The 16,523-nt window shown below is 40.8% G+C and overlaps 1 protein-coding gene across 7 annotated transcripts in view; it reads right to left on the bottom strand.

The window, feature by feature from the left end:
- map4l (microtubule associated protein 4 like) overlaps positions 1-16,523 on the bottom strand; it is a 221,665-nt gene that overhangs the window by 7,832 nt on the left and 197,310 nt on the right. For 5 of the 7 annotated variants that reach the window (XM_030074008.1, XM_030074009.1, XM_030074010.1 and 2 more), the window contains 8 exons: positions 15,776-15,890; positions 13,428-13,496; positions 12,540-12,805; positions 8,492-8,551; positions 3,774-3,866; positions 1,939-2,020; positions 1,712-1,830; positions 1,318-1,510 (listed from right to left, as the gene is read on the bottom strand). In XM_030074008.1, the coding sequence (XP_029929868.1) occupies positions 1,318-1,510; positions 1,712-1,830; positions 1,939-2,020; positions 3,774-3,866; positions 8,492-8,551; positions 12,540-12,805; positions 13,428-13,496; positions 15,776-15,890 (997 nt within the window). The remainder of the gene's footprint in view (positions 1-1,317; positions 1,511-1,711; positions 1,831-1,938; positions 2,021-3,773; positions 3,867-8,491; positions 8,552-12,539; positions 12,806-13,427; positions 13,497-15,775; positions 15,891-16,523) is intronic. The other 2 variants (XM_030074006.1, XM_030074004.1) reach the window with 2 other exon arrangements.

Here is a 16,523-nt window from a genome sequence, read left to right as displayed (position 1 = left end):
AGAAAAGGACGCACAGAGGGGAGAGGGAAAGGATGAAAATGAGCTGAAAATTGAAAATCAAGTTGTAGAAAGGTACTTCACTCTGGAAATTTCCAGAGTGAAACTTTTACTAGCCAGCTGGTCTGTGGGTAATAGGGCTTTACTGTCTGGAGCATGTTCTTATGATTTATCAAAATATAAATAAAGCACCTTATTTTTCGCTATGTTATAATCACAGCTGGATATCCATTAGACCAGAGGTTCCCAAACGTTTTCATGTTAGGACCCACATGTAGAGGCACTACTGGTCCTGTGACCTTTGTGAAGTGAAATAAAGTTGTCAAAAAAGTAGTTATGCTTCCAATGTACTTATATTAGAATACTTCTATATTTTCTCCAGATTTATTTGTAAAACATTGTCTTTAATGCAATATGAGCAAATCAGTAACATTCATATTTATTGGACATTACATGTCATTTAAATGTCTAGGGAAATGAATGTCACCACATGCTAACTTTTCAAACAAAAAGCACATATCGGGGCTTCCTCACCTTCTATCAGGTCTTTGACAGGCAAAACAGCATGATTCAACTTACATTGAATCATACTATGTGGTGCTTCTTTTGTTTTTGGAGTATGATCCTTATTGGGTTTTTGTTTTGCCAGCACATCAGCAGCTCTGGGCATTAAGAGTTTATCTGTGTCAGGTCGTTAAAAAGGCTGCAACCATTCTCCAGTCATCTTTGTTTGCACAGGGCATCGTGCCCAGTAGTGCATTATAAGGCCCAATACATGGAAATACAATAGAAGTTGTGCCTACGTTGCATGATTTAAAAATTTTCACCCTCTGTTACTGATAAAAAATGCAGGATGCCTTCTCATGATCCGCCTGTCTCATGCTGGGACCCAGAAGTGGGTCTAAAGCGGACCCAGTGTTTGAAAGTCATTGTATTGTACTGCATTAGACAGAGTCAGGCAATCACATGGGGTAGCAGATGTTTGGCACTCCATTAGCCGACTGCGCAGTGCCAGTTTACCCAGCAACAACACTGGCTGTTTTTTGTCATTTACTATTGTTTTTGCCTAACTGTACAACATGACATAAGATCAATCTGGCAATGTTATTATTACATTGCCAGCAGTTCTAACCATTATCCCAATACTTGTGTTTTTCATAATTCTCTCTAGGCAAACAAATTTTTAAAACCATTGATCATCAATCATAAATAATTTCTTTCAAGGCGGATTAATTTGTTTTTAAGTACATGTGAGCATGCATGTGTGTATGTGTGCATGTGTGTGTGTGTGTGTGTGTGTGTCTATGGGGGGACACATACTTGTCTCAGGGATGCGTTTGTCCATGCAAAGGGGCTCCCTCAGTCCGTCCCCCCCGAATGGAGTAGGTGTGGGCTCCTTAACTCCATTTTCCTTAGCAACACTTCCTGGTGCAGTTGCCATGGCAACGTTCTCTGCCCCTTTTGTTGGAGCCCCATTTGGGGGTGATGATGTTTTCCCCTCTGCCTTCTCCTCCTATACATGACAATAAACACACCCATACAGGAACACAATCACACATACACAAACACACAGGCAGGCATGCAGTCATGAAGACAAAGACACACACACCAGATGAGGGTTTTATATAGTATCCTCTCATGTTACCACACCATCTAGTGGTGTAAGTGTGTAAAAACACAATGAGTCAGCATTCTCAGAGTGATGGTGTTAAACCTTGACGTGTCCGTTGGCGTGTCCGTTGCCCGTCTCCAGCCCCACATTGTCAAGGGATCCAATCTTAGACTTTGCCTTGATGTTTATCTTATGGGACTCAATCTTCACATCACCACCACCTGGGGCAAAGAGAAAGAGATTAATATGGGAATAGAACTGAATAGAATTAACTAAGCTTGAAGAGAGGAGCATAAAAGAGAATAGAGCACAACTGTTTTCAGTCTGACCTGGCTTGTGTTTGATGTTATCCTTGGATCCACATTTGGATGTCACCTTGCTCAGATCAACCTTCTTATTCAAGATCTGCACCTGGATAAGCGTACACATTACAATACAGTACTCTTACACTTCATTCATTCATAAAAATGTCACATAAAGATGGGGGTCTCTCATCATCTTCTGGTCACAGTGCAATGCATCCGAACTTCAACGTCCTCTCTTTTGCTTGTTTTCTGAACCAATTGCCATCTGTTGTTATGCACCTGGCCCACTTATAGAGAGCATGAAATCACAATGGGATATGTGGGAGGATGAAGTACAAAACAACATCCATCTTCTGTTGATTCTCTCCTCTGTAGGTTCCTCTTTGACCTGAATTTGTCTTGTTTCCTCTGTAGCCTTTTTATTACTAACTAACGTGCTATTTTTAGTATTTTTTAACTAAAAACATTGTAACCATGTCTTGAACATATACTCCGATGTTATGCTCTTAAAGGAAATGACAAGGCTGTCCATACGTGGGACTGATCAAATTGTGTGTTCAGACAGATGCATGTTAAAATGGTTCAGATATGCTCTTAGCTCTTCAGTTAGGTCTGAATACAAAAACAAAACAAAACAAGCTACAAGATTCTGGGGCTGCGCTATAATAATTTTATTCTGATTCACACCCTCCCAAACAATGGCCCTTGGTCATTTTAAAAGCTCTGGAAATCTTTTGATTAAAGGCAAAGTAATAGTAGGGTGGTGGGCTTAGTAACAGTCATCCAACAAAACTGCTGTTAGACAAATTTTCATTGAGAAAAAACTATTGTTGAATAGTTGAATGCTGAAAAGGTGATGCTTGTCCTTGGAAATGTTCTCCAATAATCACTGACGAAAATACATGAGATTTTTTCCCCTTTTGGTAAAAAAATTAGGCCTGACTAACAAGGAAATTGTGGGTGTATTATACTATAATATTATCTAGTAGGGACTTAAAGTGTGTCAGTGTTTATGGTAAGCTTTATTTCATATGATACATTGCTCTAGTATCTGGGTAGCTGATTAGTAACTCATGGATGGAATGTGATAGTGCAGCAGGTGGTCAGAGCAGATGTGAGCCACATCTGGGAAGGTGGGCAGCAAGGTGGGGAATGGGGAAGTCCATTCAAACCAACATGCAAATAGAGGCGACAGTTAATGTGATAATTACACAACATGCATTTTCAGTTACTTCACAGTGTTGGAAGTAACAGCCTTATCATGCATTTTGTTTTTGATAATGACAATTTGAAGGAAAAAAAAAAATTCTTAAATTGATGAAACACCAAAGCTGCCATTCAAACAAAAATTTGAATATTAGGCTCTTTATGAGCGATGAGATTTTAACCTCAGTTTTGTAAATCTGTGCAGAGGCATAATCAGGGCCAACTCAGGCTATGCTGGTACAGAAGACTGACTCAAAATCAGACTGATTTGCTTTCAAGGTCTTTGTAGCATCGTTGTAACACACATCACATCTCTATTAAAATAGTCGGTATAGATCTGAGTGACTAAGGCTTAAAAACTATTTCTGTGAATGCAGTCTGACCAGGCTGTATTAAATACTGTAGCATGCATTCACCCTATTTTAAACACAAGTCAATTCTGTTTTAACCTTTTTTGACACATCTGGTCTTTTGTGGCTACTTAAAATGAAAATTTCATGGGATTCTTTTTGATTTCTTCCTCTTTATATGTAGCAGTCAAATCATGTGATCAATATTTGAGTAGGATGGCCTAACCGAGGCTAAATTAGGAGAAAATCTTGTTGTATGCATCCATCATTAACTAGTCTGCCTCCAGCTCCAGCAGTACTTACATTGCCTCCTCCAGGGACATGTTTTATATTGTCCTTGGAGCCACAGCGAGACGTGACATGGCTGAAGTCCAGCTTTTTGTGCACTATCTGAACCTAGAAAGAGGCAGGCAGATGCACACAAGCAAGAGAGCAAGAAAGAAAGAAAAATGACAGAAAGAAAGAAAGGCAGAAAGAAAGAAAGAAAGAAAGAAAGAAAGAAAGAAAGAAAGAAGCAGACAGGTATGAGAAGCAGATAGATAGACAGGAGAGCAGCAGAGAAGAGCAGGTCAGCCGCCAGCTTATTAACAAGAAAACAAAGCAGTTTGTACGGAAGAGTTACTGTTATTAAAATCTCCAAGGGTCAAATATTTCTTCACAGAATTGGGTCTGTCGATTAATGGCTGCACAATGATTGCATTTATGACCTTTTATTGTAACAATATTTTTTCAATAGCCGCTTGAGCAAGGTTGGCAGAGAATGGTTTTGGGATTATGTAGCAAAAAATGTTTGAAAACTGCTACTTATAAATAAAGGCACAGCTCATGGGAAAACATGTCAAAGTAAACCCAAGAAATATTGTACTTAAACTCCAAAAGATAAGGATACTGTCTTAATAACAACAGATCTCTTCCAAAGAATGGCACTGATTAAATCCCCGATGAAAAAAAGCAAAGGACAAACACTAGAGGAGATAGAGTAAAGGTGCAACAGAATATTGCATTTGATGGTCAGTGGTTTGTGCACATCTCATATTGGTCTAAGCATAGAAGCAAGGGCTGTGATGACTAAGGGAAAATAAATGATATGACATGTTTGTTTTAGATGCTTCACATGGGGCGATGTGCATACTGCATATCAGCCCGCTGGAGTAATGTCTTTCCACCCTGCTAGCCTGTCCCACAGTGTAGGTCCAGGTCCACGCAAAATAACTGAAACGGAAATTATTAGTACATGCGGCATCATTTGATTAGCCAGGTGGACTGAACAATGTTGAAGGAATATACCAGATCTAGGGGAGATCAGCCCACTGGTCGCCTTACTTATTAAGAGATGATGAGTACTCTTGCATGTGCCCCTGGTAGATAACTGGCTTTTGTGTTCCAACATTTTTGCAGACACTTTGCTGAATGATAGGAAACTAACATTTGGGGTAAGCTGAATAGCTAGCATGGACCCAGTATCTGTGATCAGGAAAAGAGCAGCGAGACAGGATGATAGTAATGATCTATGGCTGCCTTTACAATCAGTGTAGCCTATAGATGCCTCAAATCCCAGACCTTCATCTCCAACTGCAGATACAAACCCAACTATCGGGGCTGGGCTTCAACATACAGATCATAGAGTTTTTATTATGTGGTTTGTGGAAAATGTGCTTCAAGAAAAGGGAATTAAAACAATGGTGGGTCCAATGGCCTTTGAACCTCCCATACAACACCATCTGGAACCCCCATGTAAAATATCCTGGCTGAGACAGTGTGCGCTGAAATGTTAGAAGGAGCCTACTCTCTTGCAACGTAGTGTTTGAACTGAGCTCACTATCACTCAACATAGTGTATGCTTAAGAGTTAGCTTGGAGCATCATAGCCTCTGCCAGAAACACACAGCAAACTTTGATGTCTATAGTCTCATCAGCTAATGGGTAAACTGACCAATGGGTCGATCTTCTAAAAATCTGGTATATTCCTTAAATCCAGGCAGCTCAGGTACTTTTTGCACAGTTCAATTGTTAAAGAGATGGTTATTTAGAAAAAAATATATATATTTCACTTCCCCCGAAGCTGTCATGTAGGACAGTAGTGGTACTACCGTCCTTGCATCATTTCTGAGTGCTGGATACTCGCTGGATGCTCCAAAATGCTGACCGTTTGCCTCTTGCCATTGAGGTTACAGGATCTTTCTGGATGTTGATGCTGAGCAAAAGTACAGTTATAAACAGTACTTAGAGCAAAACTATCAGACAGGTGCACTTCAAAGTCATCATCTGCATTATAGCTTTGGAAAATGACACTTTTAAGTCCACCTGGCAGGAGCACTCAGTAATGATGAGAAGAAGACCGACACTGCCATACTACATAACAGCTTGAGAGGAAGTGAAATAATGTCACATTTTCAAAATGATGAACTATTGCTTTAATGCAGTTCCAACAACAAGGAACCAAAGTGGCTCCTCCCTTATCTCTCCACCCTAACCACCCCTCTCCTGCACAACATAACTCATTCCCACCGTGTTGTGTTGTGATATCAGTTTCATTGCCTCCCTGTATTTTATAAAGCCCTGCAGCAAACACCACCCCTTCCCTCTCTGTCTCAGTCTCTCTCTTTCCAAACTGAAAATGGCATGATGACGCAGGTGGCACCAACAAGGGATGACTCACTGAGCTGTTAACGTGTGCGTGCATGCACGCACACATACACATGCACGCACACATGCGCGCGCGCACACACACACACACACACACTCACACACACTGACACAGCAGCAGCAGCAGCAGCAGCAACAGCAGCAGCAGCAACAGCAACAGCAGCCTGTAAACAGAGTCTAAGTTTCTCTTGTTCTTCTTCTCTAAAACATTGTAAGAAATTAAATCAAGCAGCACAATTACACTAGCTCCTGATGTTCCTGATGCTGTGTCTCCAGGATTTCAATGAGGAATGCAACTAATGCTAGCTTTCTATTCACAGGAAAATGAAGGAAGCATAAAAATATTTTTCCCATATTGTCATTGTGAGGAAATGGGGGAAAGGAGTCAAGTAAAACCCAAAGCATCAACTTTTTCCTTAACTGATGATGTGGAGGGCTAGATTATGACAGCAGCTGCAGTTCAAAAAAGCTGCAGTTTGGGTGGATGTACTGAACAAATATAATACAGACAATGTATAAAGGGGTAAATGTAAAATGGCAGGAATTGAAATGGCCTGTTTAGTTGGGGTAGAATGATGGATAGTAAAGGCAGGGCCAAGTGGGAGAAACACACCACATTGTAATGCCTTTTTATTTTGCCTGCCAATCACATACGAACATCGTTGTTGGACTTTCACTGGGCAGCCATGCTAGCTGTCTCAACTCCTAAAATATCTGGCCATTTCCAAACACCAGATTGTGTGTATCAAAGTAAGTAAACAGATCTTTTTATAATGCAAACAGGTACACTGTAAGAACACACAACTGAGTGAGCCATGCTCATCTCTAATGTCAAGGTGATGATATAAAAGGAAGTGACTCATTTGGTCCTTGGTGATGAGTGTGTTTGCATGTATAAGCTTGTAGATACATTAACTTGGAGGTGCATGTTATGTAGGGATAGACAATAGGGACTGAGATTCGGATAAGTTGCACTGTGAGTACAATTTCTTTACAGTTTTGCACCTTACTGCCTGGAGCTAAGAGCACAGAATTTCCATCCTATTCACTGAGATATAAATGCAAACATCTTGTGGTGCAAACAAGCTCTCAAAATTAGCACTGCACGAGCAAGTAGCACCTTTCCTTGACAGCTGTAAGAATAAATTTCATGCCTCAGTTTTAGTCCACCAAGGCACGCACCTTCACACCCAAAAGTGTCCTTTATAATTATAGCTTTCTCTCATATGATTTAAGAGTCAAGACGGAAAGCCCTCTGTCTTGCATGCCAGATTTGCTGTTGACGAATCTCATGTGTTGCAGCCAAGCTGAATGGCCAGTGTCAAGCTGCATGGCCTTGCCCATAAATAAATATTTTGTGCACCAAATGATGATGTTTAAAATAAGTTACATTTGCATTTGCAGTCTTTCTAGTGCTGTTAGGCAGCTTGTTAGTCGAACAGTGCTCGACTAATGATGATCAGTATGGGTGTATTAGCCAGGTTTCAGAAAGATGCAAAGCCCTGAATGGGATCTATTGTGATTGGTGTGATGGTGTATTATGAAGTGCATAGTAGGGAATGACTCTGTCCTTTTCATTTTGATTTATAATGGGATAAAGGTGGGTGTATATGAGGTAGATATATGTATATCTGACCAGATGGACTGTCTGAGGGTGTTAATAAGGACAGAATAATGCATGAAGGTTGTGGGATGATGCATTATGGCATACTGTAGGCCTGGTGGATAATGAATAGATGATATGGTCTTACTTTGGTTTCATGAAGATGGAGTTTGATATTTTCTTGTTCTGAACTTTGTGTAAAAAATGTATATTAGAAAGAGATTAAAAGTGCAGAGAGGGCAGAGTGCCCTAGTGGACAATGAAGCTTTTGAACGCAGGTGGCACCAAATAATGGCACCGTCATGCCTGAAAATGTGGGTCTCTGGCATCTTCCAAGAGAACTGCAATACATCTTGACAACGAGAACATCATCTGAGCCAAATGCAAGACACAACCACAATATCACAAAACCACAGAAAGGTTTATGGGTGTAATGAGACAGATGTGGGCATGTGCAGTTACTTAGGTTTGGAAACTCTATCATAACAAAATGAAGTCTGGACTGCTGTTCATATTGATGTTCTGAGCTTAAACAAGCCGAGAAGGTAGTGGAAGGCAGAAGAAAGTCCATTGTGCTTAGAACCTACTTACAGGAGACATATTTGTTTTGAGCTTCCCTCCTGTCTTCCTCAAGGAGTAGAAAGGTGTACTGTATGCTGGGTGGAAGTGGAAAAGCTGGTGTATGAGGTGAATGCAGAGAGAAGGTGGGTGGATGTGAATTAGGCCGACATATCGGTGTGAGAGGTGTGAGGTTGTAGATGGTAGGGACTCACTCTGGCCTTGGCGGCAGGGGTGGAGGGGTCTGATGTCTTGTTGTTCTGGGTGGAGGAGACCTGGGGAGACAACCACTCCAAGGTCAATACAGCCTCCAACCAACCACGCCACAAAACGAGGGGATGGGGAATGGGGGGGCGAGAGGAGTGGGGGCCATGGGAACATGGAAGCCAATCAAATGGATATGTAGGGTTTAGGCAGTAGGGCTGATCAAACAAAAGAATGGATCATTACATCCAATCGTAAGGGCACTGGATACATAAATTTACCAAATCAAAAGCTTTGGTGAACTTGGGGCATATGCATAATTTTCATTAATTATAAGGACAGACACTGGGTTAAATGGGATCACCGATCAGCTGTAAAGATACAGGGATCTAAAGTTTAGTTATTGCAAATCAAATGAAGGAATAATATATACCGTGTATATACATTTGTACAACAAATTTAATATAAGAATGCAAATGTAATCAAATTAAATGGAAAGAGATTAAATAAATGTGCACATATGGATCATAAAAAGACATATGGGTTATGACAACCAATTGGATGACAGTATGTCTGTGCATAAGAACCAGTTAAAAAACAAAAACACAACATAACAAAACAGGACAATGATTCCTCCCCTACTAGGTGAAGATAAAATACAAAAGCACTGTCTGCGTATCTCCCCTTCCCCAGTGCTCAGACTTAGGTGATAAACGATTGAGCTAACATTCAGTTGCGATATAAAATGGGTTTTCAATCATGGGTTTTGAACGACCACAACCATGAGAGGTCCTTGATTGAACAGTCATAATTGTGCACAAAAAATATTAGCCGATAGTCCTCAGTGTTGTGCATGAAGATGCTACAAGAACAGCGTTCACTGATCATGCTCATGTTTTTGGTGAATGGTGAACTGAACGTATCCATTTGCAAATAATGACAATGAATGTGAGTGTTGTTAACTTTAGTGAGAGTTAACGACACTCACAGACTGTTTTATGGCACTTGAAGCCAAGGATTTACAGAGACTGGCTTGCAGCATGGCTAGTGTGTGTTCAGACAATGCAGATACTGGCACTGCTGAAGCCTGACCATATGGATATTTGAATGAGTTTTATGAACAAATCTGCAGAGATTCCAACAGAAAAAATGTCATGTTTTGTGCAAATTGTGCTTACTGCGTCTGAAAAAACAATTCAGAATGTCAGCAACATCGACAATAAAGTTGAATGATGAAGTGGATGATGATAACAAGAAATAACTAACAATGGGTAAGACACTGATCTGGTCTGAGATGTCCTGCTACATGAAACATTGTTTAATTGGTAAAACATAAACTCATATTGGTTTTTCTTGCCTTTTAGAAGTAATATCTGTGATTCTACAGTAGTAGACAGTAATTACTTTAGTTTGGGAAGTGGGCAGTAGCAGTGGAGATGGATGGTAGGAGGAGGCTCTACTGAAAAAGAATAGCTCAGAGCATCTCATTTAAAAAAATGGAAGAAATGAACGTGAGCTGCTTAAATTCTAGGACTGTAACTTAAAAATTCAAAATTGTTATCTATAAATGTGAACTTGATCACTTTAATCTGTGTGAAGTGAACTTTGAGCTAGTTCTTGTGTGAACTTGCACAACACTGATAGGCGCGGTAGTAAATGAGACAGATATACGTACAAGGACAGACCAACCACATGTTTTGTCACCTGCCGAGAGAAGGGGAGGAAAAGGGACAATATGGAGGCACTGCCTGCATATCTCTGCTTCTCCAGTGCTTGTTTTTCGAAGGTTTTGAATCACCACACCCACTAGAGGTCTGTGATCATACAGTCGTAACTGTGCACAGAAATAGACCCAGTGGTATGTGAGATTAGCTGCAGACAGATACACACACACATGACCAGACACAAACAGGGACACAAATGACCAAGATCTCTTCCAGGCTGCTGTCTAGTGGAGATAATCACCGACACAATATGGCCTGATATATGTTGATGATAACAGCCAGTTAAATTTCAGGATAATGGAGAGTGTGAGAATTATTCGGTAACCACAAAGCATCAATGAGGAAACATGATAATTAAGTTAAAATTAGTTATACAGATGAAACATCGCAAGATTTATAAATCATGAGGGATGGAGGTTGTTAGACAAATTAATTTCTGCCTAATGGAATACATTAGAATATACAATAGATTAATCAATCCAATATTCACAATATTGGGGAGTGAATGAGTCAGTATCGCCAATGTGATTCCAGATAGTGATGTGCTTATGTGTTTCGAAAGGTGCACTCCTTTTCTTACAGCTAAGGCACAATTTGACAAGACATGACAAGTGACAAGGGAGAGGCAAGTCTTTGAAATGGAGGGGAAAAGATATGCCAATGATCAGGCAACATACCTGTAACCGGAAAAACATGTCAGAAAGAGTAAATTGTCCATAATAACTGACTGTATGCTCCGGCTATAATAATGCATGCTACCTGCTCTGCTGCTGCATGGAATATAAACCTGGCCTGGTGGAAGGTGTATTGGGATGAATGTGGAAAATATGAAAGGAAATGTAATATAAATCCATCTCATTCAGTGTATAGAAGGAGATGCCTGCTGTATCTGCAGCTCCTGTGTATGTCTACAAATAGCAGTAGAGGTTGTTTAGTTCTAGACTCTGAGGCAGGTGCATCTGGACTACACAAAAGGACAAACACAAAACATGCAAGGCAAGGGTGAGAAAATTTCAAAAAGAAAGAAAGAAGGAAAGAGAAAGAAAGAGAGAAGGAAGGAAGGAAGGAAAGAAGGAAAGAAAGAAAGAAAGAAAGAAAGAAAAAGAAATAGACAGCGATGGTGACTGCTTATGAGTGTTTGTTTTACAGCAGCTGGCAGCTAGCTGTGAGACAGGTGCAGCTCACAGGAGATGGGGAGATGATGAGAAAGAAAACTTTTTTTGGCAACATTATTAACAATGTTAAATTCTGGGCCGGGAGGGAGACAGAGAAAAATGGAAGAAGAGAGTGGCTGGAATGGATGGATACACAGGAGCAAAGACGGACAAGTAAACAGTTAACATACGGACAGGTGGCCAGACAAAAAGTCTTCTTCTTCAGTAAGCCTGTCATGCTAATGACTGCTGAGTCTGCAGTGCGTGAGGTGATATTCTGTGGTATTTCTGTGTCACCTCATGCTGTATGGTGTTGGTCGGCGCTATATTTGTCGACTAAGGTGCTGAAGCTATGTCTGTTAACCAGTGAATGTTTTTTTAGTCCTATTTTACAGTAGAATTGTTGGGAATGAAGTGTCATATTCTCCCTGCTATCTTAGGTTTTTGGTTTATTAGGAATGCTACTTTGAGAATTTTCCCCCATCCCTCCCCAGCTAATCCCCTAATGCTAACCACAGCTACACCACACTGCTGCTATACATAGCATAGACATCTGTACAACATTTTGACATTTGTGTGTGCTGACAGCAACATTGTGTTTAGAGCGGTATTGGGATGTAATGAACACCTTTCAAATTCTCGATGAAATCCACATCCACAGCAATCAGCTCTGTATGTACCTAATCTTTGCATAAATTCAGAATCTGTTTTACAGCACAACAAAGCAGAAGCAGCCTTGTGATTGCAGATGCTGGCAGAATGCAAACAATCTAATTGGAATAGCTGGACAATGTTGTTTGGGAAATCATAATTGGATGTTTCTGTGAACAGGGACAAGCCTGGTGTCTAGGTGCCTTGGAAGGTCTTTGAAAGACAGCAGTTCACCAAACTGTCTCAAACTCATTACAATACTTGTTTGCAAACTGGTAAACTGATATTTATGGTGCAGGATGAGATTTTACACTATGTTAACTCTTCAAAGGCAGATTCATCCACGCTGGTCACAATTCTGAAGAAGCCCTCTGCATAAAAGCTGTGAGAACTGTTGTTAATACCAACAGCTAGGAGGAAATCAATGGCTCACACACAGAAAAACATTTTACAGCATTCCAAAAAATTAACAGTTTCATCATTGTTTTCTAGATTTGAATAATGACACTATGTTTTATGGTTTCTCCCACCTTTCCTCCACCAGGCTGGTACTTGATGTTGTCAATGGATCCAATCTTGGAGCGGACATTCTTCAGGTCCGGTGTCGGGGCGTTGATTGGTCGCGGGGTTCGTGGAGCACGGGGCACCGCCGGCTTCTTCTCCATAGGGGTCTGCTTGGGTACAGGGGGTTTGGTGATGGTTCGGCGGCGGTGAGTGGTGGGGGCATCCCCATTAGTAGTGGCAGCCGGGGGAGTGGGAGTGGTGGTGGAGGCCGGGCGAGGACGAGGACGAGTGGCTACAGAGACAGCATGGACAGAGAAAGTATTGCTAAGTTTTTGCTCTGCTGGAATGGAAAGACCAGCTACAACAGCTGCCATTTCAAGTCAAATTTTCATAACAGACAAGTCAACTAGATAATTAGACAAGAGATCCAAGGAAGTGGAAAGGAAATGTCTAATGATGAGGTAGGGTGGTGGGCTTGTGTACAAAAACAGGATGCAAAATGACCTTTGAAAGCCTGAAATATCAGCGCCTGGCAAAGCAATCATTGACTCACTGGGACTGAACTCTGATCAGCCTCCCACAGATATTATATCCACTTTGCACCATGTTGCTGTAAAAATTACAAATGAGAATCCATGACAATTAGATTACATAGATTGGTTTTCCTGAACAAATGATGCAATAACTGGGGTTCACAGTAGTTCAGAAATATCAGTCTTTGGGATCAGAGAGGTTATTAGATCAGTGACCAGTCAGAGAGGTTGGACAGAGATCGTAACATGTTGGAAAAAAGTACATTCAGCAGTTAACATATGGTAGTCTGAATCTGACCGAATTTGACCTGAATCCTGAGGCTTCCAAGGGTCACTGTTGCAAAACTTTTGCCATGGACTCAGGTGGCATATGGTTGTTACCTGCAGTCTTCTGAGTGCTGGGTTTCTTGGCCTCTCCAGTCTTGGTCTCAGTCTTGTCATTCTTGCTAGCTGTGAGCAGGGTTAAGAGCAAGGTATAAACTGTCTGATATAAATAAGTTCTTCGACTAAGTCAATCATATGACTGTATGCTTCATGATACTGTGAACCTGTAACAAGCAATACTTCTACACCTGCCACATCGTGGTTTGTTTAGCTATAGCCCCTTTCACACACTGAACCAGTAAGACTGCCATGTTACTGTCACCCAGCTTGACCATTCATACTATTAGCTGCAAATCATAAAATTTCCATGTTCAGTGTATTCACACTGGACATGGTAACCCTGAATAGCTGAAGCAAAGACAGATGCTGAAAACATCACCCTGTTTGATAAAAATGGTAGATGAGTAGCCCCTGCGGCTGGCTGCCAAGTTCCTTCTGCTGTTATTAATGCGCACACTAATCTTGTCCACCACTGGATTTCAGCACCCTCTCCTCAGAGTCAGACCAATTTCCAGACATTTTTTAAAGCATAATTTTTCAAACTTTCAACTCTCCCACTCCAAATAAATGCTTGCCATGACCAAGGCACAGGATGAAATAAAGTGTCACCCTAGAGTCTCTTGTGACTGGTGACTAGTTTGTTTGCTCTATTGTCCATGAAAACGTACATGCCACCACTGTGATGTTTTGCCTGCCTGACCTGGGAGAGTTACAGTTATTGTTGCAAAGGAGGATTCCCAGCAATTTCACTAGGTTTTGAGGTTGGAAACTGCTGCACTACCTGATCAACATGGATCACTTTAAGAAGATTAGTGTGCCAATGATGAACCATGGCCCTTCAGTAACTTTGGTCTTTAGTATGAAAAACATCCTGAGTGTATTTTCTAACTATGTTTGTTGATTGGTCACACTATTCTAATCATTTGTGGGCGGTGTGACATGCTGAAATTGCATCAATGGATTATAAATCAACCAAATCACTTGCCCCATCAAAATAATTGCCTAGAGAAGTTTCAAACTTGGCAAAACATGTATTTCTTCTGTTATTGTACAGACCTTTTTCACACCAGCCACTTTGACATGAAATAGCTGGGTAAATGCTGGTGTTATAATTGACATTAATTAAGTTTCTGATCAATTTAAGTGTGCCAGAGCCTTTCATGTGAGTCAGCATGAACAACAGTATGACCCTGGCTCTGTTAGACCTAAACGCAGCAGAGCTCTAATTAATGTTATTGGTAACATCTGTGTTTACCTGCTATTCACGTCAAAATAACCTCTGTGAAAATGGTCTACTGCCTGTCATGTTACGTCATTCTAAGAAGTTAAAATGACTAGTTGTCAAGTGCTAATAAAGTAGCTTAAATTAAACATAAAGAGGAATAACCAACACATTTTTAAAAAGCCACTTTGAGGCTTACAGTGCCACAAACAAAAACAATGGGTGCAATTATTTTATTAGAACTATCAAAGTTCTCCAGTCCTCACTGTAATCAATGTCTGTCATTCACTAGCAAAGCAAATTTCATGAGAAGAAATCACATCAGTAGGAAAACAGGGACCCACAGAAATCTGATTAGCCGATTAGCTGTCAAATCGCTCTCACTGACTGCACACATTGGCCGAGTTTCCTTAATCACTCAGCTGTGTAGGCTAACTGTTTTGCTAACTGTCTGAATGCACGATAAGTCATTTTGCAGAGTTCAGACTGCATGTGGAACGTGTTGTTTCAGCTGTGCTCTGACGCTGTTGGCAGAACCATAGTGCAAGTCAAATGAGCTGTCACAGAACAACTTCAATTCTGTTTTATTTCTTTCCAGTGCTAGAGCAATGGAGTTCACTCACACAAACTGAACTGCAAAAAATCACAACAAAACAAAAAAGCATGCACCTTGCAGTACATAACACTTAAAGCATTGGGTGAATGAATCACATTCCCCCAAGGTGCTGAGCTGCAGCACAGAATTTCACTGTGACACAGTGAGTCACAGGTGGCTGAAGAAATGAGATATGCTTTGTGATGTGTGGATAAACACACTAAACTAGCAACTTCAAAATCCTGCTCTTGAATCACATGAAGGGTAGCATATGGTTGAAATTTTGTTGAAAGTGTGTTGCCTGGAGCTGTGCCAGTTCACATTGTGAGTCGCTCTGCCAGCTATGGTAGCAATTTCAGGTACCGTGGTAGAGGTCATGATGCACTGGCAACATTATGAACTGCCCAATTCAATTAGTCAAAACACTGTTATTTTAGCTGTCCTAAAAAGCTAAAAGCAGTAAGTGCATAAGGTCAACTCAGAGTGAAACATGATCTATGTTGCTCAGTGGCAGATGTGTGTGCATACCAGCGGTTTTATTTGCAGCGTTTGTGGCAGAGCCGTCCTTATTGGTTGTTCCACGTGGGGTGGCGGTGGCCTTTGGCACAGGTGGGCGCTTCTCAGCCGTACCGTTATCTGGAGTCTGGAAAACAACACAACAGAAGAGGACAAATAAGCAGTGTGCATGCATGCATGTGCGTGTTTGTGTGTGTCTGTGTATGCCTGCATGTGGGTCTCTGGACTCTGTTTCTGTGTTCTGTAATTTTAGAGCAATCTTGTAATTCTGAAAAAGAGGGAGGAAGATAAACACAGCAGAGGAGGAGAGGGAGAGGAAGAAGAGGCTGGGTAAAGGAAGAGGACAGTCTGTAGACTGTCAAATCTAACAAAACCCAGTAACTGTGTAGTACTGTGACTAGGGATTGACCAGGTCTATGGTCATGGGCAACTACTGGGGCGATATTTAGAATTCTTCAATAATCGGCATCGTAATTTTGATTGACAATAAAAAAAATAAAAAAAACTATTCAGTTGCCGCCTCTTTGTGTGGAAGACTGTGGAACAAAAGTGAGTGGACTGGGCATCATTTCTAATAATATGGTTACGGTTTTCTTTCCACTTGTATTTTATTTAGTTTTACAGAAAGACAAAAACTCGTGTTGTCAGGTAAGTCGTACTTGAAAACAATTTTCGTTTCAGTTTAACTGGATTTAAATGGTTGTAACAAGCATCTCTGATCTGATGTTTTTTGGTATTTTTTCCCCAATTTATTTGACAA

The sequence above is a fragment of the Myripristis murdjan genome, chromosome 17 (assembly GCF_902150065.1).
Source record: "Myripristis murdjan chromosome 17, fMyrMur1.1, whole genome shotgun sequence".
In the NCBI taxonomy this organism is placed as follows: domain Eukaryota; kingdom Metazoa; phylum Chordata; class Actinopteri; order Holocentriformes; family Holocentridae; genus Myripristis; species Myripristis murdjan.
This window is presented reverse-complemented; position numbering and strand designations above follow the sequence as displayed.